The sequence below is a fragment of the Platalea leucorodia genome, assembly GCF_965183815.1.
Source record: "Platalea leucorodia genome assembly, contig: SUPER_19_unloc_2, whole genome shotgun sequence".
NCBI classification, from domain to species: Eukaryota; Metazoa; Chordata; class Aves; order Pelecaniformes; family Threskiornithidae; genus Platalea; species Platalea leucorodia.
Genome location: NW_028121460.1, coordinates 1 through 24,191, shown reverse-complemented (window position 1 = coordinate 24,191; position 24,191 = coordinate 1). Strand labels below are relative to the sequence as shown.

The 24,191-nt window shown below is 61.3% G+C and overlaps 3 protein-coding genes across 5 annotated transcripts; all 3 read left to right on the top strand.

Annotated features, from left to right (window-relative positions):
• Positions 1-410: 410 nt before the first annotated feature.
• On the top strand, positions 411-8,470 carry LOC309599229 (sperm-associated antigen 4 protein-like). Of its 3 annotated transcripts, none has more exons than XM_082338053.1 (10): positions 411-540; positions 1,367-1,506; positions 3,939-4,006; positions 4,883-4,923; positions 5,171-5,264; positions 5,848-5,923; positions 6,479-6,591; positions 7,197-7,364; positions 7,725-7,814; positions 8,333-8,470. In XM_082338053.1, exons 1-10 carry the CDS (start codon positions 497-499, stop codon positions 8,462-8,464), a joined length of 966 nt encoding a protein of 321 aa, XP_082194179.1. In that variant the 5' UTR covers positions 411-496; the 3' UTR covers positions 8,465-8,470. The 3 variants fall into 3 exon arrangements, with proteins under 3 accessions (XP_082194179.1, XP_082194178.1, XP_082194180.1); XM_082338052.1 differs by having other exon boundaries at positions 467-540; positions 1,258-1,506; XM_082338054.1 differs by lacking the exons at positions 411-540; positions 1,367-1,506 and having other exon boundaries at positions 3,937-4,006; positions 4,620-4,923.
• Positions 8,471-9,073: 603 nt separating this feature from the next.
• On the top strand, positions 9,074-17,097 carry LOC309599226 (sperm-associated antigen 4 protein-like; the record flags this gene model as incomplete). Its single annotated transcript, XM_082338050.1, has 10 exons — positions 9,074-9,147; positions 9,865-10,113; positions 12,545-12,612; positions 13,485-13,525; positions 13,773-13,866; positions 14,450-14,525; positions 15,111-15,223; positions 15,830-15,997; positions 16,358-16,447; positions 16,966-17,097. The coding sequence occupies exons 2-10, from the start codon at positions 9,915-9,917 to the stop codon at positions 17,095-17,097; spliced, it is 981 nt and encodes a 326-aa protein (XP_082194176.1). The 5' UTR covers positions 9,074-9,147; positions 9,865-9,914.
• A 609-nt stretch (positions 17,098-17,706) lies between these two features.
• LOC309599230 (uncharacterized protein) lies at positions 17,707-23,856 on the top strand (the record flags this gene model as incomplete). The annotated part of the gene is made up of 7 exons (XM_082338055.1): positions 17,707-17,780; positions 18,498-18,746; positions 21,178-21,245; positions 22,118-22,158; positions 22,406-22,499; positions 23,083-23,158; positions 23,744-23,856. Coding segments are annotated over exons 2-7 (591 nt in total), but the record flags the coding sequence as incomplete, so codon positions are not given.
• Positions 23,857-24,191: the final 335 nt, after the last annotated feature.

Here is a 24,191-nt window from a genome sequence, read left to right as displayed (position 1 = left end):
GCGGGAGCGTGCGGGAACCGTTAGGACCTCTCCTTAATTTTTTCTGCAACCTGAGGAAGGCAGTAAGCACTCCTGAGGTTTACTCCAGAGAGGAGAGGCCCAGCCTGGCACCGCTCCTTCTCCCGCCACCCCGGGAGGCTCCGCAAGCGGCACCGGCCCAGGGCGGGCAGAGGGGCCCGGCTGCAGTTTACCACAGGCAGACGGCCACCCGGCCCCGAGCGGGCTCTGCAGGAGCTCTCCCCGGAGCCCGCCCACCCTCTTCCTGGCCTCTCAGCCAATGGCGCCCGCCAGGCAGTGACAGGCAGGGCCCGCCCCCAGCCAGTGCAGCGCCCTTCTCTGTCCCCGCCCCCTCCGGCCCGCTGCCGTGGCAACGGGGCCGACTGCAGGCACGGCCTGCGGGCCGAGCGAGGAGCCTTGGGACAGCTCTTCGGGGCTGCCAGGGCCGGGGGCTGGGAGCTCCTCCCTTACTTTCCCGACGGCGGCGCCGCAGGAGCAGATGGAACCGTTTGGCCTAGCACCTTCCCAGCATCCCGGCTGTCGGTTTGTCGGTGACCCCCCAGTTTCTGTGAAAGGGGGGTGGGGAGCCTGTCTGAGCGGCCTGTGGGAAAGCCCCCCGTTCCTCGGCCCATCAACGTCCCCGCTCTAGAGCTGGCTGCTCTCTGTCGGGGGTCCTTTTGTGTCACATTGAGTAGTGTCGACGGGGAATTTTCCAGCGCTTGGCCCCTGGTTATTCTCCCCTTGGCATTGGGACGACCCTGACCCGTCTTTCCTCTTGACGGACCACCCTCTCTGGGGTTCCCAGAAAGGCTGTGCGGTTCTGCAGCCCTTGGGCTGTTCCCGTCATGGGCTCCACCATGTAACACTCGAGGCCCCTCGGTCCCCCAGTGCTGCATTCTGCAACACTTGGCTGTTCCCTCCCGCTGTTGCTATCATGGGCATCGTGTCCTGGGCTACAACGCCGCCTGCGCTAAGGACATCCCGGGCAGCCAGTCGGAAAGCTCGTCCAAAGGGTTCCAGGGATGGGGAGGGTTAGAACCCCGTCTTCCTGGCAGCTGTCTAACAGCAGGGAGTATTGGGAGGGGGTCAGGGTGGCAGGAGCATTCCCTGCGGGGTGCTGGAGGCTCCCAAGGGGTTCCTGAGAGATGGGGCTGGGGAGTGGGCATCCCAGGATGCTCGGGGGGGTTCTCATGCTGCTGGAAATGGTTTGTAAAGCTAAGCAGAAACAGCAATTGTGCCATTAGCTTTGTATGACGGTAGGCACCTTAGGTGGGACCATCCCCCGTGCATCCAGCGCCGTAATAAAGAGAATGCCTGCTTCTCGATGCTACGTTGGTGTGAAGAGGCTGATTCCCCATTTCGGTGACAGTTTGGGCGACCCAGATGGGACTCCGCTTCTGAATCTCGACGGATCCGCGGGATCGCAGGACCCCCAGCCGGCACCGAGGGATTCTCGGGAAGAACCTCCGAAGCCCGGACCGAAGAGCTGTGAGCAGGACCCCTGGGAAGGTAAAGGCATCCCTTTTCTGATTAAAAGGGCGGTTGCCTGCCCGTCAGGCGCGGCGAAGGCCTCGCAGGGTTGGGCTGTAAAGGTACCTAAGGGAAGGATTGGATCCTATGGGGCCCAAGTCCCTAGGACACCTGTGTCTGGAAACCTTTGGCCGAAGGGGTGGGTTGGAGTCCCACTGAAGGTAATCTAGGGGTTCGAGTCCCCTTCTGGGGAATGCCTCTGACTATTTTGTGCCAAGTTATTGTTTCTCTGTTTGGTGTTGCTGTATCTTTTATGGCGGGCACTAAGCCCGCTGCGGAAGGGGGGACTCGGAAAAGATCTCCCCTAGGACGTATCGTGAAACATTGGAGGAAATTGGGAGGGGAGCCTCTCACTCGGAAACAGCTTCTAGAATATGGTAACAATTGGTGGCCAATGTATAGTCTCGAAGATCAGGCAAAATGGCCAAAGAATGGAACTCTAAGATATACTACTATAGTACAACTGATGGTACTTTGCAGGCGGGAGGGTAAATGGGATGAAGTAGCAGACGTGGATTTATTTTTCACACTAAGGAACCACCCGGAATGGCAGAAGGAATGCAGAATAATCCCACAGGATCCTCTGATCTTGGCTCTAGAAAAGGAGGGGAGGGGTAGGAATTTAAAACGATGGGGTTCTGCTTGTAGAAAATCCGCTCCTTTCGTACAAGCCCGTCTTGCCTCTTACTGGGTTTTTCTTCTTGGCACACAAAAGAGTTCCGAAAGGAGAAACGCTGGCAGAAGCAGCTGCCCCACGGGTTGAGAGCAAAGCCCCCGTTCCAGGCTGCTTTCTGGTTTCCCGGGGGTGCCCAGGAGAGCTGGAACCCAGCCCGGCAGCACAGGCCAGGCAGTCGCCCGGCACAGGAGCGTGGCAGGGTTCGGCGGGCCCAGAGGCATGTGCTCCCACCGCCCAGGAGAGCGGCAGCCGTGCTGCCCCAGGGGAGCCCACCGGCTCTCCCCGCCCTGCTGCGCCCTGGGGAGCCCCAGTGTGATGTCAGAGCCACCAGTGTGAGGTCAGAGCTGGCCGCCCGCACAGCTCTGTGGCGCGCGGGCGAGGAGCCCCCAGCTGCCGTGTGGCTCTTGCCCTGGGCAGGCGCGCTCCTGCTGTGGGGCAGCGTGGGGCTGCTGCCGGAGCTGTTTTTGCCTGGGCAGGCCACGCTGCTGGGGCTGAGGGGGAAGAGCGGAGCGGGGAGCCTGCCTTTGCCCAGAGATGGCGAGGAGAAAGGCCGCCGAGAGAAGACGCCAAGGGCCCTCCCAAGGCTCCTTGGGGAACGAGGCTGGCCAACAGCCGGCAGGGGAGGCAGCGGGGCCGAGCCGCTGCCAGACGAGTAGGTACGAAGCCTGGCATGTGCCCGGGGCATCAGGTTGGGCTGGTAGCACGGACGTGGCCTAGCACGGTCAGTGGGGTGCGGAGCAGCCTGGGGAAGCCGACAGAAGTTTTCTGAAGAAGAGCCCCGTGGCTTGCGACGCCCCCCTTCTGTGGGGACGGGTCTCGGCGGAAAGCCTGGCTCACTCTCGCAGCCAAAAGGCAGTGTGCAGCAGGGGCTTTTGGGGAGGCGGTAGCCTCGTGCTGCAGGGTCGGAGCCCAGCCCTGCTGCACGGGGAGGCCAAGCCCCTGGGGCCTGAGACTGGCCCCCTCGGGACGCTGAGGCGCGATCCTGCCTGGCTGATGGGAGCAGCTGTGCGGGGCAGAGAGGGGTCGGGAGACCTGGGAGTGCCCAGGGAAGAGGTGGGGGGGGCGGTGGGGGGGGACAGCAACCCGTGCCCCCTCCCCGAACGGCCACTGGGAGGTGTCTGCCGCGGGGCAGGGTGGGGCCGGGGGCCAGGGAGCAGGGAGGGACGGGCTGAGAATCGGGCTGTGCTGCCGGGTGGGCTTCCCGAGGCGGGGGGTCTGCTGCTGCCAGCTTGCTCCCACTGCAGGCCTGTAAAGCAAAGGATGGGGAAAGGAGAGGGGGGGCCCGCTGGGAGCAGCCCAGCTGTGCTGGCCTCTCTCGCTGCTGCTGGGACGGCCCGTCCTCTGGCAAGGGCCGCCACTCAGGCTACTCCTGCCCGCCTTCTTCACTGTGCTCGCCGATTGACCCTTGCTTCTGCGCAAACGCAGTCCTAGGATCACGTAGACGTTGTCCTTCAAGACTACTGTTGCCATTCTTCTGTTTCTTCCTATCTTCATGGTTCCGTGCATCTGTTCTCCCAAGGCCGAGTTGTCTGTAACGAGATTATCCCGGAGCCCCCTCTTATCTTATAACTATTCTTCTAGCTACTCCCTAAATCACATCAAACTGTAAGGCATTCACAACACCCTTAAATCACACCAGGGTGTCTTCTGAGCTAATGAAGAGACTAAGGTATTTACCACATCTTTCTTGCTCTTGTGGTTTTTAACCCTTTCGACAGGAGTCCCTCTTTTTCAGGCAAAAGGTGGCCCTGCAGAAGAAGAGGATCTTCCAAGTCGTCTTCTTGTTGCTCCCCGTGGCTCTTGGTGAGTTTGCATGAGCAGACACCTGAGAGCGACAGCCAGGCTGTGCTGCATGCCAGCTTTCCGCTGGCCAGCTTTCCTTTTGGGCCAGTATGGGCGGAAACTCCCATGGCCCAAGCGCTTCCCGAGTACGTCCCGGACTGGGCCTGCCTTTTGGCCTGCCAGTAAGACTGGGAGTCTCCCAGCCATGCTGCTGCTCTGGCCACTGGACCACATGGCTTGCTTCGTCTGCAAGTCCGCGAGAGAAGGGCGTAGCTACTTCCAAGCCTGAACTGGGCATTCCCAGAGGGGAGGGGCCGTGCAGGGGGACCCATGGGGAGGTACGTACCTCTCCTAGCCCATGCAGCCTGGTCTCGGGGCTCCCTGAAGCAGCGAGGGGAAGCGGGGAATAGCTCTGGGGCACTGAGCACACCTGAGGCTCACGGCTGCGCAGTCCCCTCAAGCCTGGGCCGATGGCTTCCGGGCAGAGGCGCGTCCTCTCTCCGCACCCCGCGTTCCCCACCTCCTCAGCTCACCTGCTGCCCCACCCCTAAGGCAACAGGCCGGAGACAACGCGACTGCAGGCATCGCTAGCGACCCCAGTAAAATAACTCTCTCTTGATGATGTGAATTGCAGCTGCTGTTTACTGCGGGACCTCACTGTCAGGGTGGACAATGCAGCCAAAGGGACTGCTGGAGGTCGGTGACTCCTGTGGCACAGGCACCTCTCGCAACAGAGCATCGCTGAGAGCGGCTGGATAAATCACGGGCTCTCCTGCTGCCACGCAGGGTGACCCAAAGAAGCAGCAGCTTGTGCCGAGTCTTCCTAGGGAAGCCTCTCCTGGGAAGCCCCGGCGGCTCTGGTAGCGGATGCTCGAACCGAGCGTTTTTCCCTTTCAGGCGCCGGCACTTGTGTCTGCAGAAGACCTGAAGACCCTGCGGTAAGAGACGTTTCCTGAGCTGGCATTGGTTCTGTGCAGAAGCGTCAGCCGACCTCGTGCTACCTGCACTCGTTTTGCTAACAGCCAGGGCTCCCATACCTCCTACCTGCCTTTGCCTTCTGCTCAAACTGGTGTGGAAGGGAAGCGCTCGCAAAGCAGGGGAAGCACACGTGTCTCTCCTCTTGCTGAGACGCTCCCCAGAGGGGACTGGCCGCTCTCTGACAAGATCTGCTTTCCTGTCATGCAGGAACTTTTGCGTTTTGTTGGCGGAGCAAAGACAAATGATGCAGCTTCTGCTGGAGGAGGTGGCTCAACTGAGGGCGGAGATCAGCAGGGCAAAGGTGATGCTGCGTTTTGGGGAAGGAGGCTTGGCTGGGCAGAACCCCCGAGAAAGCACTCCTTGGGCTTGTTGGTGGGGTCAGACTGCTGACGGCAGCAAGCCAGCCTTTGCCCCAGGGGCTTGCTGGGTGAGCTTCTGCGCTGCACAGGCCCTTCTCCAGGCCCAGTTTAAGCAGGCTGCTTGAGGCAGCAGAGGACTCCCGAGAGCCTTCCCTTGGCACGCCGGCACTCTGGCTCCTCTGGCTGGGCTCCTGAGGCAGGGAGGAGACCCAGGCACGCTGACGGGGCCAGCCGTCGCTTGCAGGGCCCGAGCCCATCTCCCCGCTGACCTGCAGAGCGTGGAGGGTGGGGATGAGGGTGTGGTGACCCTCGTCAACCCACCTCGTGGCCATGGCCGTGGCCGTGGACACAGATTCTCTTCCTCAGTCCTCGTGGCTCACGTCAGCAGCAGAGAGTCTTGCAGCTCTGTGGACGAGGCTTGCCTTGCCTTTCTGACACTGGCCCTTTGCCTCTGCCAGCGCTAGCAGCCACGCTGAACTGCCCGCTGATGTGGTCCTTTTCTGTGTTCGTTTATGGCGTTCCCAGGAAGTGAACCAGGCAGTGTCCCAGATGGCTTCGGAAGTCTACGTCGAGATGTCTGACTGGGCCCTGAAAAGCTCTGGTATGGACACAAGCAGCCCAGTCTCCTTGCCTTGCGCTTGTCTGCAGCACTCCCCAAAGAAGCCTGTGCTCCGGGCGCTGCTCTCCAAAGTGGGGGAGCTTCAATGCTTCATGGGGTCCAAGAGCAAGGCTGTGGCACAGTGGCTCTCTCAGACTCCCTCCCAGTCCTGCCCTCGGCCTCCGCACGGGGGCCTGCGCACGGGTGCCTCCGCCGCTGCCCCCGCACGTGTTCCTGTGCTGTTGGAAGGGCTCTCTTCCTCTCCACTGCATTGGAAGAGGGAACGGCTGGGCCACCCTTTGCTGCCCATGCCGCAAGCCCTCAGTTTTGGTGTGCTGTCATTCACGTGGGCGCCCGCTGTCTCCCAGAACCCTCAGACCTTCTCCTCGTGGCGCTGTGAGAGAAGCAGTCACCACCAGGCCGGTGGCTGCTGTCATTCCCCTGCGCAGCTGGGCACCCCCAGCGGCGTGGGGAGGAGGAGAGGACTGACAGACGTGGAGCTGGCCGGCAGCATCAGAATGTGGCCTCTTCCCGTCACCTGCTCTCCCTCCCTTCCAGGTGCCACCATCGACATGCAGAGAACTTCCGAGACCTACATCTGCAAAGAGAATTGGGGCTGCAGGCTTTTATGGCTCTTTCGCACTGCCAACCCTCCCGACACTATTTTGCAGGTATCGTAGCAGAACTCCTCAGGGAAGGTTTCCTGCCTCCCGCTGAAGTTGGGGACCGACCTCAGGGGCTCTGCCCTCGCTCCAGTGGCACTGCTCAAGCCCACAGTGTTGATCAGGTTCCTGAAAGCAAAGCTCGCACACAGGGCTGGGCTTGCTAGCAATCAGCGCTTCCCCTCAGGAGGGGAATGGAGCTGAACGGAGCCAAACTGCTGCATCTCGCCCACAGTGCTCTGCCCCAGCTGGGTGAAAGACTTTCTCCCTGGTGACCCCGTTTCCACGCCCATCCCTAACAGCGCCTTTTTGGGGCTGGCAGGCGGGAGGTGGGGGTGCCCTGCAGAGCCACTGGGCAGAGAGGTGTTTCTGCTAGGCTCTGACTGGGACGGTTTCATAACCGCTGGTCTCCTCTGCCCCATAATCCTGAGAGCCCCCTTTCAGTCAGGCAGGGACGAAGGCCTCCTGCTTCTGTCCATTTCCTCCCACGCGCCTCATTTTCAAGCCAAAATAGACCCCACGGACACAACGGCGCCTACGCTTCAAGCTACGTGGGCCACTGTGTTGGCCCCAACACTCTCTCACTCTTCCTTGCTCTCGCGTTCTGCTTGCAGCCGGATGTTTCCCCAGGAAACTGCTGGCCTTTACAAGGGGATCAGGGCCAGGTGGTCATCAGGTTGCCAGCACGAGTCCACCTGACTGCCGTCACTGTGCAGCACATCTCCAAAGAAGTCTCTCCATCTGGGACCGTCATCAGCGCCCCCAGAGACGTCGCTGTCTTTGTGAGTCTCTGCTGGGCGCTTCTGGCGGGGATCTGGCCCTGGGGGAAAGCCATGGCAGGGTCTTGCTTGCTTTTGTGCGTCCTCTGAGGTTTGCGTCCTGCTCTCTCCTGAGCACTGCAGTGCCCTAGCGGGACACTTCAAGGGCTCTAGGGGTTTCATCCCTCTTGAGACTTGCTTGGGACAAGCACCTCAGGGTTCCTGAGCAGAAGTCAAGGCCGAGCCTGAGCTCCACCACAGCGAGTGCTAGCCTACTGCTAGAGCCCCAGGAGAGGGTGGGGAGATAGCAGGGCTGATCCAGCACGTAGGTTCCCTCTTTGTGGGGACGAGTCTGAGCTGCTCTCCTTGTGCTTTGCCCCTGAGGGAGTGGATGCGGACGGAGAAGAGGAAACTCTCCTTGGGACGTTCACGTACAACGTGGCAAAGGAGACCATTCAGACCTTCCCTCTGAAGGTACGGGCCACGCGCAGGGGCAAGGTGCCGGGGAGCAAACCAGGTTTGCCTGCAAGTCCATGGCAGGAAGAGCGTGAATGCTTTCTCCCTGGGCCAAGGGACAGTGTCCTCTCCTCCCAGCACAGCGTGCCCCTTCTCTCCCCGTGCTCTCACGCCTGCCAGGAGGAAAGCGGGCAGAGCAGACAGCGGGAGCTTGGTGGGGTTGCACAGCAGCCGCCCCCCGCACAGGAGCACCTCCCCGGCCTCTCTGCCAGCACAGAGCAAGCAGCAGAGGGAAGGGGCAGAGGGGAGGGAGACTGAGCCCCAGCAGGGCTGGCATGCAGAGGATGCCAGCTGCCTTCCCCCTTCCCGTGTCCCCAGCAGCCCCGGTACCAGCAGCGAGCCTCAGATTGCCACAGCCGCTCCCACCCACTTGCAGGAGCTCGTTCCTGAGCAGGAGCAGGGCTGGCAGGGGGAGGCACCTTCATTGCATTGTCGCTCCTAACAGCCCCGCTTCCTTTTCCCGCTTTTCTTCCCAGAACGCGCCGCTTCCCAGAGCCTTTGCACGTGTCAAACTTCTGGTGAAGAGCAACTGGGGAAACCCAGCGTACACCTGCATTTATCGAGTGCAGGTTCACGGGAAGATGGCAAAACCAGAAAGCCTCGAGTAAAGCCAGAGGAAAAAGAGAAGGGCATACAGAAAAGAGCAGCAGAAGGGGAAGGAACAAGAAAATAAAAAAGATGTGGCAATTCAGATTGGTGCAGAAGCTCTGTCTCCAAAGTGGGGTGCGCAAGAAGGCCCTTTGGGGGGAGGGCGGGAGCGTGCTGGAACCGTTAGGACCTCTCCTTAATTTTTTCTGCAACCTGAGGAAGGCAGTAAGCACTCCTGAGGTTTACTCCAGAGAGGAGAGGCCCAGCCTGGCACCGCTCCTTCTCCCGCCACCCCGGGAGGCTCCGCAAGCGGCACCGGCCCAGGGCGGGCAGAGGGGCCCGGCTGCAGTTTACCACAGGCAGACGGCCACCCGGCCCCGACCGGGCTCTGCAGGAGCTCTCCCCGGAGCCCGCCCACCCTCTTCCTGGCCTCTCAGCCAATGGCGCCCGCCAGGCAGTGACAGGCAGGGCCCGCCCCCAGCCAGTGCAGCGCCCTTCTCTGTCCCCGCCCCCTCCGGCCCGCTGCCGTGGCAACGGGGCCGACTGCAGGCACGGCCTGCGGGCCGAGCGAGGAGCCTTGGGATAGCTCTTCGGGGCTGCCAGGGCCGGGGGCTGGGAGCTCCTCCCTTACTTTCCCGACGGCGGCGCCGCAGGAGCAGATGGAACCGTTTGGCCTAGCACCTTCCCAGCATCCCGGCTGTCGGTTTGTCGGTGACCCCCCAGTTTCTGTGAAAGGGGGGTGGGGAGCCTGTCTGAGCGGCCTGTGGGAAAGCCCCCCGTTCCTCGGCCCATCAACGTCCCCGCTCTAGAGCTGGCTGCTCTCTGTCGGGGGTCCTTTTGTGTCACATTGAGTAGTGTCGACGGGGAATTTTCCAGCGCTTGGCCCCTGGTTATTCTCCCCTTGGCATTGGGACGACCCTGACCCGTCTTTCCTCTTGACGGACCACCCTCTCTGGGGTTCCCAGAAAGGCTGTGCGGTTCTGCAGCCCTTGGGCTGTTCCCGTCATGGGCTCCACCATGTAACACTCGAGGCCCCTCGGTCCCCCAGTGCTGCATTCTGCAACACTTGGCTGTTCCCTCCCGCTGTTGCTATCATGGGCATCGTGTCCTGGGCTACAACGCCGCCTGCGCTAAGGACATCCCGGGCAGCCAGTCGGAAAGCTCGTCCAAAGGGTTCCAGGGATGGGGAGGGTTAGAACCCCGTCTTCCTGGCAGCTGTCTAACAGCAGGGAGTATTGGGAGGGGGTCAGGGTGGCAGGAGCATTCCCTGCGGGGTGCTGGAGGCTCCCAAGGGGTTCCTGAGAGATGGGGCTGGGGAGTGGGCATCCCAGGATGCTCGGGGGGGTTCTCATGCTGCTGGAAATGGTTTGTAAAGCTAAGCAGAAACGGCAATTGTCCCATTAGCTTTGTATGACGGTAGGCACCTTAGGTGGGACCATCCCCCGTGCATCCAGCGCCGTAATAAAGAGAATGCCTGCTTCTCGATGCTACGTTGGTGTGAAGAGGCTGATTCCCCATTTCGGTGACAGTTTGGGCGACCCAGATGGGACTCCGCTTCTGAATCTCGACGGATCCGCGGGATCGCAGGACCCCCAGCCGGCACCGAGGGATTCTCGGGAAGAACCTCCGAAGCCCGGACCGAAGAGCTCTGAGCAGGACCCCTGGGAAGGTAAAGGCATCCCTTTTCTGATTAAAAGGGCGGTTGCCTGCCCGTCAGGCGCGGCGAAGGCCTCGCAGGGTTGGGCTGTAAAGGTACCTAAGGGAAGGATTGGATCCTATGGGGCCCAAGTCCCTAGGACACCTGTGTCTGGAAACCTTTGGCCGAAGGGGTGGGTTGGAGTCCCACTGAAGGTAATCTAGGGGTTCGAGTCCCCTTCTGGGGAATGCCTCTGACTATTTTGTGCCAAGTTATTGTTTCTCTGTTTGGTGTTGCTGTATCTTTTATGGCGGGCACTAAGCCCGCTGCGGAAGGGGGGATTCGGAAAAGATCTCCCCTAGGACGTATCGTGAAACATTGGAGGAAATTGGGAGGGGAGCCTCTCACTCGGAAACAGCTTCTAGAATATGGTAACAATTGGTGGCCAATGTATAGTCTCGAAGATCAGGCAAAATGGCCAAAGAATGGAACTCTAAGATATACTACTATAGTACAACTGATGGTACTTTGCAGGCGGGAGGGTAAATGGGATGAAGTAGCAGACGTGGATTTATTTTTCACACTAAGGAACCACCCGGAATGGCAGAAGGAATGCAGAATAATCCCACAGGATCCTCTGATCTTGGCTCTAGAAAAGGAGGGGAGGGGTAGGAATTTAAAACGATGGGGTTCTGCTTGTAGAAAATCCGCTCCTTTCGTACAAGCCCGTCTTGCCTCTTACTGGGTTTTTCTTCTTGGCACACAAAAGAGTTCCGAAAGGAGAAACGCTGGCAGAAGCAGCTGCCCCACGGGTTGAGAGCAAAGCCCCCGTTCCAGGCGGCTTTCTGGTTTCCCGGGGGTGCCCAGGAGAGCTGGAACCCTGCCCGGCAGCACAGGCCAGGCAGCCGCCCGGCACAGGAGCGTGGCAGGATTCGGCGGGCCCAGAGGCATGTGCTCCCACCGCCCAGGAGAGCGGCAGCCGTGCTGCCCCAGGGGAGCCCACCGGCTCTCCCCGCCCTGCTGCGCCCTGGGGAGCCCCAGTGTGATGTCAGAGCCACCAGTGTGAGGTCAGAGCTGGCCGCCCGCACAGCCCTGTGGCGCGCGGGCAAGGAGCCCCCAGCTGCCGTGTGGCTCTTGCCCTGGGCAGGCGCGCTCCTGCTGTGGGGCAGCGTGGGGCTGCTGCCGGAGCTGTTTTTGCCTGGGCAGGCCACGCTGCTGGGGCTGAGGGGGAAGAGCGGAGCGGGGAGCCTGCCTTTGCCCAGAGATGGCGAGGAGAAAGGCCCCCGAGAGAAGACGCCAAGGGCCCTCCCAAGGCTCCTTGGGGAACGAGGCCGGCCAACAGCCGGCAGGGGAGGCAGCGGGGCCGAGCCGCTGCCAGACGAGTAGGTACGAAGCCTGGCATGTGCCCGGGGCATCAGGTTGGGCTGGTAGCACGGACGTGGCCTAGCACGGTCAGTGGGGTGCGGAGCAGCCTGGGGAAGCCGACAGAAGTTTTCTGAAGAAGAGCCCCGTGGCTTGCGACGCCCCCCTTCTGTGGGGACGGGTCTCGGCGGAAAGCCTGGCTCACTCTCGCAGCCAAAAGGCAGTGTGCAGCAGGGGCTTTTGGGGAGGCGGTAGCCTCGTGCTGCAGGGTCGGAGCCCAGCCCTGCTGCACGGGGAGGCCAAGCCCCTGGGGCCTGAGACTGGCCCCCTCGGGACGTTGAGGCGCGATCCTGCCTGGCTGATGGGAGCAGCTGTGCGGGGCAGAGAGGGGTCGGGAGACCTGGGAGTGCCCGGGGAAGAGGTGGGGGGGGCGGTGGGAGGGGACAGCAGCCCGTGCCCCCTCCCCGAACGGCCACTGGGAGGTGTCTGCCGCGGGGCAGGGTGGGGCCAGGGGCCAGGGAGCAGGGAGGGACGGGCTGAGAATCGGGCTGTGCTGCCGGGTGGGCTTCCCGAGGCGGGGGGTCTGCTGCTGCCAGCTTGCTCCCACTGCAGGCCTGTAAAGCAAAGGATGGGGGGGGGCGGGGGGAGCCCGCTGGGAGCAGCCCAGCTGTGCTGGCCTCTCTCGCTGCTGCTGGGACGGCCCGTCCTCTGGCAAGGGCCGCCACTCAGGCTACTCCTGCCCGCCTTCTTCACTGTGCTCGCTGATTGACCCTTGCTTCTGCGCAAACGCAGTCCTAGGATCACGTAGACGTTGTCCTTCAAGACTACTGTTGCCATTCTTCTGTTTCTTCCTATCTTCATGGTTCCGTGCATCTGTTCTCCCAAGGCCGAGTTGTCTGTAACGAGATTATCCCGGAGCCCCCTCTTATCTTATAACTGTTCTTCTAGCTACTCCCTAAATCACATCAAACTGTAAGGCATTCACAACACCCTTAAATCACACCAGGGTGTCTTCTGAGCTAATGAAGAGACTAAGGTATTTACCACATCTTTCTTGCTCTTGTGGTTTTTAACCCTTTCGACAGGAGTCCCTCTTTTTCAGGCAAAAGGTGGCCCTGCAGAAGAAGAGGATCTTCCAAGTCGTCTTCTTGTTGCTCCCCGTGGCTCTTGGTGAGTTTGCATGAGCAGACACCTGAGAGCGACAGCCAGGCTGTGCTGCATGCCAGCTTTCCGCTGGCCAGCTTTCCTTTTGGGCCAGTATGGGCGGAAACTCCCATGGCCCAAGCGCTTCCCGAGTACGTCCCGGAGTGGGCCTGCCTTTTGGCCTGCCAGTAAGACTGGGAGTCTCCCAGCCATGCTGCTGCTCTGGCCACTGGACCACATGGCTTGCTTCGTCTGCAAGTCCGCGAGAGAAGGGCGTAGCTACTTCCAAGCCTGAACTGGGCATTCCCAGAGGGGAGGGGCCGTGCAGGGGGACCCATGGGGAGGTACCTCTCCTAGCCCATGCAGCCTGGTCTCGGGGCTCCCTGAAGCAGCGAGGGGAAGCGGGGAATAGCTCTGGGGCACTGAGCACACCTGAGGCTCACGGCTGCGCAGTCCCCTCAAGCCTGGGCCGATGGCTTCCGGGCAGAGGCGCGTCCTCTCTCCGCACCCCGCGTTCCCCACCTCCTCAGCTCACCTGCTGCCCCACCCCTAAGGCAACAGGCCGGAGACAACGCGACTGCAGGCATCGCTAGCGACCCCAGTAAAATAACTCTCTCTTGATGATGTGAATTGCAGCTGCTGTCTACTGCGGGACCTCACTGTCAGGGTGGACAATGCAGCCAAAGGGACTGCTGGAGGTCGGTGACTCCTGTGGCACAGGCACCTCTCGCAACAGAGCATCGCTGAGAGCGGCTGGATAAATCACGGGCTCTCCTGCTGCCACGCAGGGTGACCCAAAGAAGCAGCAGCTTGTGCCGAGTCTTCCTAGGGAAGCCTCTCCTGGGAAGCCCCGGCGGCTCTGGTAGCGGATGCTCGAACCGAGCGTTTTTCCCTTTCAGGCGCCGGCACTTGTGTCTGCAGAAGACCTGAAGACCCTGCGGTAAGAGACGTTTCCTGAGCTGGCATTGGTTCTGTGCAGAAGCGTCAGCCGACCTCGTGCTACCTGCACTCGTTTTGCTAACAGCCAGGGCTCCCATACCTCCTACCTGCCTTTGCCTTCTGCTCAAACTGGTGTGGAAGGGAAGCGCTCGCAAAGCAGGGGAAGCACACGTGTCTCTCCTCTTGCTGAGACGCTCCCCAGAGGGGACTGGCCGCTCTCTGACAAGATCTGCTTTCCTGTCATGCAGGAACTTTTGCGTTTTGTTGGCGGAGCAAAGACAAATGATGCAGCTTCTGCTGGAGGAGGTGGCTCAACTGAGGGCGGAGATCAGCAGGGCAAAGGTGATGCTGCGTTTTGGGGAAGGAGGCTTGGCTGGGCAGAACCCCCGAGAAAGCACTCCTTGGGCTTGTTGGTGGGGTCAGACTGCTGACGGCAGCAAGCCAGCCTTTGCCCCAGGGGCTTGCTGGGTGAGCTTCTGCGCTGCACAGGCCCTTCTCCAGGCCCAGTTTAAGCAGGCTGCTTGAGGCAGCAGAGGACTCCCGAGAGCCTTCCCTTGGCACGCCGGCACTCTGGCTCCTCTGGCTGGGCTCCTGAGGCAGGGAGGAGACCCAGGCACGCTGACGGGGCCAGCCGTCGCTTGCAGGGCCCGAGCCCATCTCCCCGCTGACCTGCAGAGCGTGGAGGGTGGGGATGAGGGTGTGGCGACCCTCGTCAACCCACCTCGTGGCCATGGCCGTGGCCGTGGACACAGATTCTCTTCCTCAGTCCTCGTGGCTCACATCAGCAGCAGAGAGTCTTGCAGCTCCGTGGACGAGGCTTGCCTTGCCTTTCTGACACTGGCCCTTTGCCTCTGCCGGCGCTAGCAGCCACGCTGAAGTGCCTGCTGATGTGGTCCTTTTCTGTGTTCGTTTATGGCGTTCCCAGGAAGTGAACCAGGCAGCGTCCCAGATGGCTTCGGAAGTCTACGTCGAGATGTCTGACTGGGCCCTGAAAAGCTCTGGTATGGACACAAGCAGCCCAGTCTCCTTGCCCTGCGCTTGTCTGCAGCACTCCCCAAAGAAGCCCGTGCTCCGGGCGCTGCTCTCCAAAGTGGGGGAGCTTCAATGCTTCATGGGGTCCAAGAGCAAGGCTGTGGCACAGTGGCTCTCTCAGACTCCCTCCCAGTCCTGCCCTCAGCCTCCGCACGGGGGCCTGCGCACGGGTGCCTCCGCCGCTGCCCCCGCACGTGTTCCTGTGCTGTTGGAAGGGCTCTCTTCCTCTCCACTGCATTGGAAGAGGGAACGGCTGGGCCACCCTTTGCTGCCCATGCCGCAAGCCCTCAGTTTTGGTGTGCTGTCATTCACGTGGGCGCCCGCTGTCTCCCAGAACCCTCAGACCTTCTCCTCCTGGCGCTGTGAGAGAAGCAGTCACCACCAGGCCGGTGGCTGCCGTCATTCCCCTGCGCAGCTGGGCACCCCCAGCGGCGTGGGGAGGAGGAGAGGACTGACAGACGTGGAGCTGGCCGGCAGCATCAGAAATACTGTCTGAGCACTGAGTCCCCCTAGAATGTGGCCTCTTCCCGTCACCTGCTCTCCCTCCCTTCCAGGTGCCACCATCGACATGCAGAGAACTTCCGAGACCTACATCTGCGAAGAGAATTGGGGCTGCAGGCTTTTATGGCTCTTTCGCACTGCCAACCCCCCCGACACTATTTTGCAGGTATCGTAGCAGAACTCCTCAGGGAAGGTTTCCTGCCTCCCGCTGAAGTTGGGGACCGACCTCAGGGGCTCTGCCCTCGCTCCAGTGGCACTGCTCAAGCCCACAGTGTTGATCAGGTTCCTGAAAGCAAAGCTCGCACACAGGGCTGGGCTTGCTAGCAATCAGCGCTTCCCCTCAGGAGGGGAATGGAGCTGAACGGAGCCAAACCGCTGCATCTCGCCCACAGTGCTCTGCCCCAGCTGGGTGAAAGACTTTCTCCCTGGTGACCCCGTTTCCACGCCCATCCCTAACAGCGCCTTTTTGGGGCTGGCAGGCGGGAGGTGGGGGGTGCCCTGCAGAGCCACTGGGCAGAGAGGTGTTTCTGCTAGGCTCTGACTGGGACGGTTTCATAACCGCTGGTCTCCTCTGCCCCATAATCCTGAGAGCCCCCTTTCAGTCAGGCAGGGACGAAGGCCTCCTGCTTCTGTCCATTTCCTCCCACGCGCCTCATTTTCAAGGCAAAATAGACCCCACGGACACAACGGCGCCTACGCTTCAAGCTACGCGGGCCACTGTGTTGGCCCCAACACTCTCTCACTCTTCCTTGCTCTCGCGTTCTGCTTGCAGCCGGATGTTTCCCCAGGAAACTGCTGGCCTTTACAAGGGGATCAGGGCCAGGTGGTCATCAGGCTGCCAGCACGAGTCCATCTGACTGCCATCACTGTGCAGCACATCTCCAAAGAAGTCTCTCCATCTGGGACCGTCATCAGCGCCCCCAGAGACGTCGCTGTCTTTGTGAGTCTCTGCTGGGCGCTTCTGGCGGGGATCTGGCCCTGGGGGAAAGCCATGGCAGGGTCTTGCTTGCTTTTGTGCGTCCTCTGAGGTTTGCGTCCTGCTCTCTCCTGAGCACTGCAGTGCCCTAGCGGGACACTTCAAGGGCTCTAGGGGTTTCATCCCTCTTGAGACTTGTTTGGGACAAGCACCTCAGGGTTCCTGAGCAGAAGTCAAGGCCGAGCCTGAGCTCCACCACAGCGAGTGCTAGCCTACTGCTAGAGCCTCAGGAGAGGGTGGGGAGATAGCAGGGCTGATCCAGCACGTAGGTTCCCTCTTTGTGGGGACGAGTCTGAGCTGCTCTCCTTGTGCTTTGCCCCTGAGGGAGTGGATGCGGACGGAGAAGAGGAAACTCTCCTTGGGACGTTCACGTACAACGTGGCAAAGGAGACCATTCAGACCTTCCCTCTGAAGGTACGGGCCACGCGCAGGGGCAAGGTGCCGGGGAGCAAACCAGGTTTGCCTGCAAGTCCATGGCAGGAAGAGCGTGAATGCTTTCTCTCTGGGCCGAGGGACAGTGTCCTCTCCTCCCAGCACAGCGTGCCCCTTCTCTCCCCGTGCTCTCACGCCTGCCAGGAGGAAAGCGGGCAGAGCAGACAGCGGGAGCTTGGTGGGGTTGCACAGCAGCCGCCCCCCGCACAGGAGCACCTCCCCGGCCTCTCTGCCAGCACAGAGCAAGCAGCAGAGGGAAGGGGCAGAGGGGAGGGAGACTGAGCCCCAGCAGGGCTGGCATGCAGAGGATGCCAGCTGCCTTCCCCCTTCCCGTGTCCCCAGCAGCCCCGGTACCAGCAGCGAGCCTCAGATTGCCACAGCCGCTCCCACGCACTTTCAGGAGCTCGTTCCTGAGCAGGAGCAGGGCTGGCAGGGGGAGGCACCTTCATTGCATTGTCGCTCCTAACACCCCCGCTTCCTTTTCCCGCTTTTCTTCCCAGAACGCGCCGCTTCCCAGAGCCTTTGCACGTGTCAAACTTCTGGTGAAGAGCAACTGGGGAAACCCAGCGTACACCTGCATTTATCGAGTGCAGGTTCACGGGAAGATGGCAAAACCAGAAAGCCTCGAGTAAAGCCAGAGGAAAAAGAGAAGGGCATACAGAAAAGAGCAGCAGAAGGGGAAGGAACAAGAAAATAAAAAAGATGTGGCAATTCAGATTGGTGCAGAAGCTCTGTCTCCAAAGTGGGGTGCGCAAGAAGGCCCTTTGGGGGGAGGGCGGGAGCGTGCTGGAACCGTTAGGACCTCTCCTTAATTTTTTCTGCAACCTGAGGAAGGCAGTAAGCACTCCTGAGGTTTACTCCAGAGAGGAGAGGCCCAGCCTGGCACCGCTCCTTCTCCCGCCACCCCGGGAGGCTCCGCAAGCGGCACCGGCCCAGGGCGGGCAGAGGGGCCCGGCTGCAGTTTACCACAGGCAGACGGCCACCCGGCCCCGACCGGGCTCTGCAGGAGCTCTCCCCGGAGCCCGCCCACCCTCTTCCTGGCCTCTCAGCCAATGGCGCCCGCCAGGCAGTGACAGGCAGGGCCCGCCCCCAGCCAGTGCAGCGCCCTTCTCTGTCCCCGCCCCCTCCGGCCCGCTGCCGTGGCAACGGGGCCGACTGCAGGCACGGCCTGCGGGCCGAGCGAGGAGCCTTGGGATAGCTCTTCGGGGCTGCCAGGGCCGGGGGCTGGGAGCTCCTCCCTTACTTTCCCGACGGCGGCGCCGCAGGAGCAGATGGAACCGTTTGGCCTAGCACCTTCCCAGCATCCCGGCTGTCGGTTTGTCGGTGACCCCCCAGTTTCTGTGAAAGGGGGGTGGGGAGCCTGTCTGAGCGGCCTGTGGGAAAGCCCCCCGTTCCTCGGCCCATCAACGTCCCCGCTCTAGAGCTGGCTGCTCTCTGTCGGGGGTCCTTTTGTGTCACATTGAGTAGTGTCGACGGGGAATTTTCCAGCGCTTGGCCCCTGGTTATTCTCCCCTTGGCATTGGGACGACCCTGACCCGTCTTTCCTCTTGACGGACCACCCTCTCTGGGGTTCCCAGAAAGGCTGTGCGGTTCTGCAGCCCTTGGGCTGTTCCCGTCATGGGCTCCACCATGTAACACTCGAGGCCCCTCGGTCCCCCAGTGCTGCATTCTGCAACACTTGGCTGTTCCCTCCCGCTGTTGCTATCATGGGCATCGTGTCCTGGGCTACAACGCCGCCTGCGCTAAGGACATCCCGGGCAGCCAGTCGGAAAGCTCGTCCAAAGGGTTCCAGGGATGGGGAGGGTTAGAACCCCGTCTTCCTGGCAGCTGTCTAACAGCAGGGAGTATTGGGAGGGGGTCAGGGTGGCAGGAGCATTCCCTGCGGGGTGCTGGAGGCTCCCAAGGGGTTCCTGAGAGATGGGGCTGGGGAGTGGGCATCCCAGGATGCTCGGGGGGGTTCTCATGCTGCTGGAAATGGTTTGTAAAGCTAAGCAGAAACGGCAATTGTCCCATTAGCTTTGTATGACGGTAGGCACCTTAGGTGGGACCATCCCCCGTGCATCCAGCGCCGTAATAAAGAGAATGCCTGCTTCTCGATGCTACGTTGGTGTGAAGAGGCTGATTCCCCATTTCGGTGACAGTTTGGGCGACCCAGATGGGACTCCGCTTCTGAATCTCGACGGATCCGCGGGATCGCAGGACCCCCAGCCGGCACCGAGGGATTCTCGGGAAGAACCTCCGAAGCCCGGACCGAAGAGCTCTGAGCAGGACCCCTGGGAAGGTAAAGGCATCCCTTTTCTGATTAAAAGGGCGGTTGCCTGCCCGTCAGGCGCGGCGAAGGCCTCGCAGGGTTGGGCTGTAAAGGTACCTAAGGGAAGGATTGGATCCTATGGGGCCCAAGTCCCTAGGACACCTGTGTCTGGAAACCTTTGGCCGAAGGGGTGGGTTGGAGTCCCACTGAAGGTAATCTAGGGGTTCGAGTCCCCTTCTGGGGAATGCCTCTGACTATTTTGTGCCAAGTTATTGTTTCTCTGTTTGGTGTTGCTGTATCTTTTATGGCGGGCACTAAGCCCGCTGCGGAAGGGGGGATTCGGAAAAGATCTCCCCTAGGACGTATCGTGAAACATTGGAGGAAATTGGGAGGGGAGCCTCTCACTCGGAAACAGCTTCTAGAATATGGTAACAATTGGTGGCCAATGTATAGTCTCGAAGATCAGGCAAAATGGCCAAAGAATGGAACTCTAAGATATACTACTATAGTACAACTGATGGTACTTTGCAGGCGGGAGGGTAAATGGGATGAAGTAGCAGACGTGGATTTATTTTTCACACTAAGGAACCACCCGGAATGGCAGAAGGAATGCAGAATAATCCCACAGGATCCTCTGATCTTGGCTCTAGAAAAGGAGGGGAGGGGTAGGAATTTAAAACGATGGGGTTCTGCTTGTAGAAAATCCGCTCCTTTCGTACAAGCCCGTCTTGCCTCTTACTGGGTTTTTCTTCTTGGCACACAAAAGAGTTCCGAAAGGAGAAACGCTGGCAGAAGCAGCTGCCCCACGGGTTGAGAGCAAAGCCCCCGTTCCAGGCGGCTTTCTGGTTTCCCGGGGGTGCCCAGGAGAGCTGGAACCCTGCCCGGCAGCACAGGCCAGGCAGCCGCCCGGCACAGGAGCGTGGCAGGATTCGGCGGGCCCAGAGGCATGTGCTCCCACCGCCCAGGAGAGCGGCAGCCGTGCTGCCCCAGGGGAGCCCACCGGCTCTCCCCGCCCTGCTGCGCCCTGGGGAGCCCCAGTGTGATGTCAGAGCCACCAGTGTGAGGTCAGAGCTGGCCGCCCGCACAGCCCTGTGGCGCGCGGGCAAGGAGCCCCCAGCTGCCGTGTGGCTCTTGCCCTGGGCAGGCGCGCTCCTGCTGTGGGGCAGCGTGGGGCTGCTGCCGGAGCTGTTTTTGCCTGGGCAGGCCACGCTGCTGGGGCTGAGGGGGAAGAGCGGAGCGGGGAGCCTGCCTTTGCCCAGAGATGGCGAGGAGAAAGGCCCCCGAGAGAAGACGCCAAGGGCCCTCCCAAGGCTCCTTGCGGAACGAGGCCGGCCAACAGCCGGCAGGGGAGGCAGCGGGGCCGAGCCGCTGCCAGACGAGTAGGTACGAAGCCTGGCATGTGCCCGGGGCATCAGGTTGGGCTGGTAGCACGGACGTGGCCTAGCACGGTCAGTGGGGTGCGGAGCAGCCTGGGGAAGCCGACAGAAGTTTTCTGAAGAAGAGCCCCGTGGCTTGCGACGCCCCCCTTCTGTGGGGACGGGTCTCGGCGGAAAGCCTGGCTCACTCTCGCAGCCAAAAGGCAGTGTGCAGCAGGGGCTTTTGGGGAGGCGGTAGCCTCGTGCTGCAGGGTCGGAGCCCAGCCCTGCTGCACGGGGAGGCCAAGCCCCTGGGGCCTGAGACTGGCCCCCTCGGGACGTTGAGGCGCGATCCTGCCTGGCTGATGGGAGCAGCTGTGCGGGGCAGAGAGGGGTCGGGAGACCTGGGAGTGCCCGGGGAAGAGGTGGGGGGGGCGGTGGGAGGGGACAGCAGCCCGTGCCCCCTCCCCGAACGGCCACTGGGAGGTGTCTGCCGCGGGGCAGGGTGGGGCCAGGGGCCAGGGAGCAGGGAGGGACGGGCTGAGAATCGGGCTGTGCTGCCGGGTGGGCTTCCCGAGGCGGGGGGTCTGCTGCTGCCAGCTTGCTCCCACTGCAGGCCTGTAAAGCAAAGGATGGGGGGGGGCGGGGGGAGCCCGCTGGGAGCAGCCCAGCTGTGCTGGCCTCTCTCGCTGCTGCTGGGACGGCCCGTCCTCTGGCAAGGGCCGCCACTCAGGCTACTCCTGCCCGCCTTCTTCACTGTGCTCGCTGATTGACCCTTGCTTCTGCGCAAACGCAGTCCTAGGATCACGTAGACGTTGTCCTTCAAGACTACTGTTGCCATTCTTCTGTTTCTTCCTATCTTCATGGTTCCGTGCATCTGTTCTCCCAAGGCCGAGTTGTCTGTAACGAGATTATCCCGGAGCCCCCTCTTATCTTATAACTGTTCTTCTAGCTACTCCCTAAATCACATCAAACTGTAAGGCATTCACAACACCCTTAAATCACACCAGGGTGTCTTCTGAGCTAATGAAGAGACTAAGGTATTTACCACATCTTTCTTGCTCTTGTGGTTTTTAACCCTTTCGACAGGAGTCCCTCTTTTTCAGGCAAAAGGTGGCCCTGCAGAAGAAGAGGATCTTCCAAGTCGTCTTCTTGTTGCTCCCCGTGGCTCTTGGTGAGTTTGCATGAGCAGACACCTGAGAGCGACAGCCAGGCTGTGCTGCATGCCAGCTTTCCGCTGGCCAGCTTTCCTTTTGGGCCAGTATGGGCGGAAACTCCCATGGCCCAAGCGCTTCCCGAGTACGTCCCGGAGTGGGCCTGCCTTTTGGCCTGCCAGTAAGACTGGGAGTCTCCCAGCCATGCTGCTGCTCTGGCCACTGGACCACATGGCTTGCTTCGTCTGCAAGTCCGCGAGAGAAGGGCGTAGCTACTTCCAAGCCTGAACTGGGCATTCCCAGAGGGGAGGGGCCGTGCAGGGGGACCCATGGGGAGGTACCTCTCCTAGCCCATGCAGCCTGGTCTCGGGGCTCCCTGAAGCAGCGAGGGGAAGCGGGGAATAGCTCTGGGGCACTGAGCACACCTGAGGCTCACGGCTGCGCAGTCCCCTCAAGCCTGGGCCGATGGCTTCCGGGCAGAGGCGCGTCCTCTCTCCGCACCCCGCGTTCCCCACCTCCTCAGCTCACCTGCTGCCCCACCCCTAAGGCAACAGGCCGGAGACAACGCGACTGCAGGCATCGCTAGCGACCCCAGTAAAATAACTCTCTCTTGATGATGTGAATTGCAGCTGCTGTCTACTGCGGGACCTCACTGTCAGGGTGGACAATGCAGCCAAAGGGACTGCTGGAGGTCGGTGACTCCTGTGGCACAGGCACCTCTCGCAACAGAGCATCGCTGAGAGCGGCTGGATAAATCACGGGCTCTCCTGCTGCCACGCAGGGTGACCCAAAGAAGCAGCAGCTTGTGCCGAGTCTTCCTAGGGAAGCCTCTCCTGGGAAGCCCCGGCGGCTCTGGTAGCGGATGCTCGAACCGAGCGTTTTTCCCTTTCAGGCGCCGGCACTTGTGTCTGCAGAAGACCTGAAGACCCTGCGGTAAGAGACGTTTCCTGAGCTGGCATTGGTTCTGTGCAGAAGCGTCAGCCGACCTCGTGCTACCTGCACTCGTTTTGCTAACAGCCAGGGCTCCCATACCTCCTACCTGCCTTTGCCTTCTGCTCAAACTGGTGTGGAAGGGAAGCGCTCGCAAAGCAGGGGAAGCACACGTGTCTCTCCTCTTGCTGAGACGCTCCCCAGAGGGGACTGGCCGCTCTCTGACAAGATCTGCTTTCCTGTCATGCAGGAACTTTTGCGTTTTGTTGGCGGAGCAAAGACAAATGATGCAGCTTCTGCTGGAGGAGGTGGCTCAACTGAGGGCGGAGATCAGCAGGGCAAAGGTGATGCTGCGTTTTGGGGAAGGAGGCTTGGCTGGGCAGAACCCCCGAGAAAGCACTCCTTGGGCTTGTTGGTGGGGTCAGACTGCTGACGGCAGCAAGCCAGCCTTTGCCCCAGGGGCTTGCTGGGTGAGCTTCTGCGCTGCACAGGCCCTTCTCCAGGCCCAGTTTAAGCAGGCTGCTTGAGGCAGCAGAGGACTCCCGAGAGCCTTCCCTTGGCACGCCGGCACTCTGGCTCCTCTGGCTGGGCTCCTGAGGCAGGGAGGAGACCCAGGCACGCTGACGGGGCCAGCCGTCGCTTGCAGGGCCCGAGCCCATCTCCCCGCTGACCTGCAGAGCGTGGAGGGTGGGGATGAGGGTGTGGCGACCCTCGTCAACCCACCTCGTGGCCATGGCCGTGGCCGTGGACACAGATTCTCTTCCTCAGTCCTCGTGGCTCACATCAGCAGCAGAGAGTCTTGCAGCTCCGTGGACGAGGCTTGCCTTGCCTTTCTGACACTGGCCCTTTGCCTCTGCCGGCGCTAGCAGCCACGCTGAAGTGCCTGCTGATGTGGTCCTTTTCTGTGTTCGTTTATGGCGTTCCCAGGAAGTGAACCAGGCAGCGTCCCAGATGGCTTCGGAAGTCTACGTCGAGATGTCTGACTGGGCCCTGAAAAGCTCTGGTATGGACACAAGCAGCCCAGTCTCCTTGCCCTGCGCTTGTCTGCAGCACTCCCCAAAGAAGCCCGTGCTCCGGGCGCTGCTCTCCAAAGTGGGGGAGCTTCAATGCTTCATGGGGTCCAAGAGCAAGGCTGTGGCACAGTGGCTCTCTCAGACTCCCTCCCAGTCCTGCCCTCAGCCTCCGCACGGGGGCCTGCGCACGGGTGCCTCCGCCGCTGCCCCCGCACGTGTTCCTGTGCTGTTGGAAGGGCTCTCTTCCTCTCCACTGCATTGGAAGAGGGAACGGCTGGGCCACCCTTTGCTGCCCATGCCGCAAGCCCTCAGTTTTGGTGTGCTGTCATTCACGTGGGCGCCCGCTGTCTCCCAGAACCCTCAGACCTTCTCCTCCTGGCGCTGTGAGAGAAGCAGTCACCACCAGGCCGGTGGCTGCCGTCATTCCCCTGCGCAGCTGGGCACCCCCAGCGGCGTGGGGAGGAGGAGAGGACTGACAGACGTGGAGCTGGCCGGCAGCATCAGAAATACTGTCTGAGCACTGAGTCCCCCTAGAATGTGGCCTCTTCCCGTCACCTGCTCTCCCTCCCTTCCAGGTGCCACCATCGACATGCAGAGAACTTCCGAGACCTACATCTGCGAAGAGAATTGGGGCTGCAGGCTTTTATGGCTCTTTCGCACTGCCAACCCCCCCGACACTATTTTGCAGGTATCGTAGCAGAACTCCTCAGGGAAGGTTTCCTGCCTCCCGCTGAAGTTGGGGACCGACCTCAGGGGCTCTGCCCTCGCTCCAGTGGCACTGCTCAAGCCCACAGTGTTGATCAGGTTCCTGAAAGCAAAGCTCGCACACAGGGCTGGGCTTGCTAGCAATCAGCGCTTCCCCTCAGGAGGGGAATGGAGCTGAACGGAGCCAAACCGCTGCATCTCGCCCACAGTGCTCTGCCCCAGCTGGGTGAAAGACTTTCTCCCTGGTGACCCCGTTTCCACGCCCATCCCTAACAGCGCCTTTTTGGGGCTGGCAGGCGGGAGGTGGGGGGTGCCCTG

Coding starts and splice junctions, on each gene's coding strand:
- LOC309599229 (XM_082338052.1), top strand. CDS start 1,308: ATGCCTGCTTCTCGATGCTACGTTGGTGTGAAGAGGCTGATTCCCCAT. Junction 1,507..3,938: donor TGAGCAGGACCCCTGGGAAG/GTAAAGGCATCC, acceptor CCTCTTTTTCAG/GCAAAAGGTGGCCCTGCAGA. Junction 4,007..4,882: donor GTTGCTCCCCGTGGCTCTTG/GTGAGTTTGCAT, acceptor TTTCCCTTTCAG/GCGCCGGCACTTGTGTCTGC.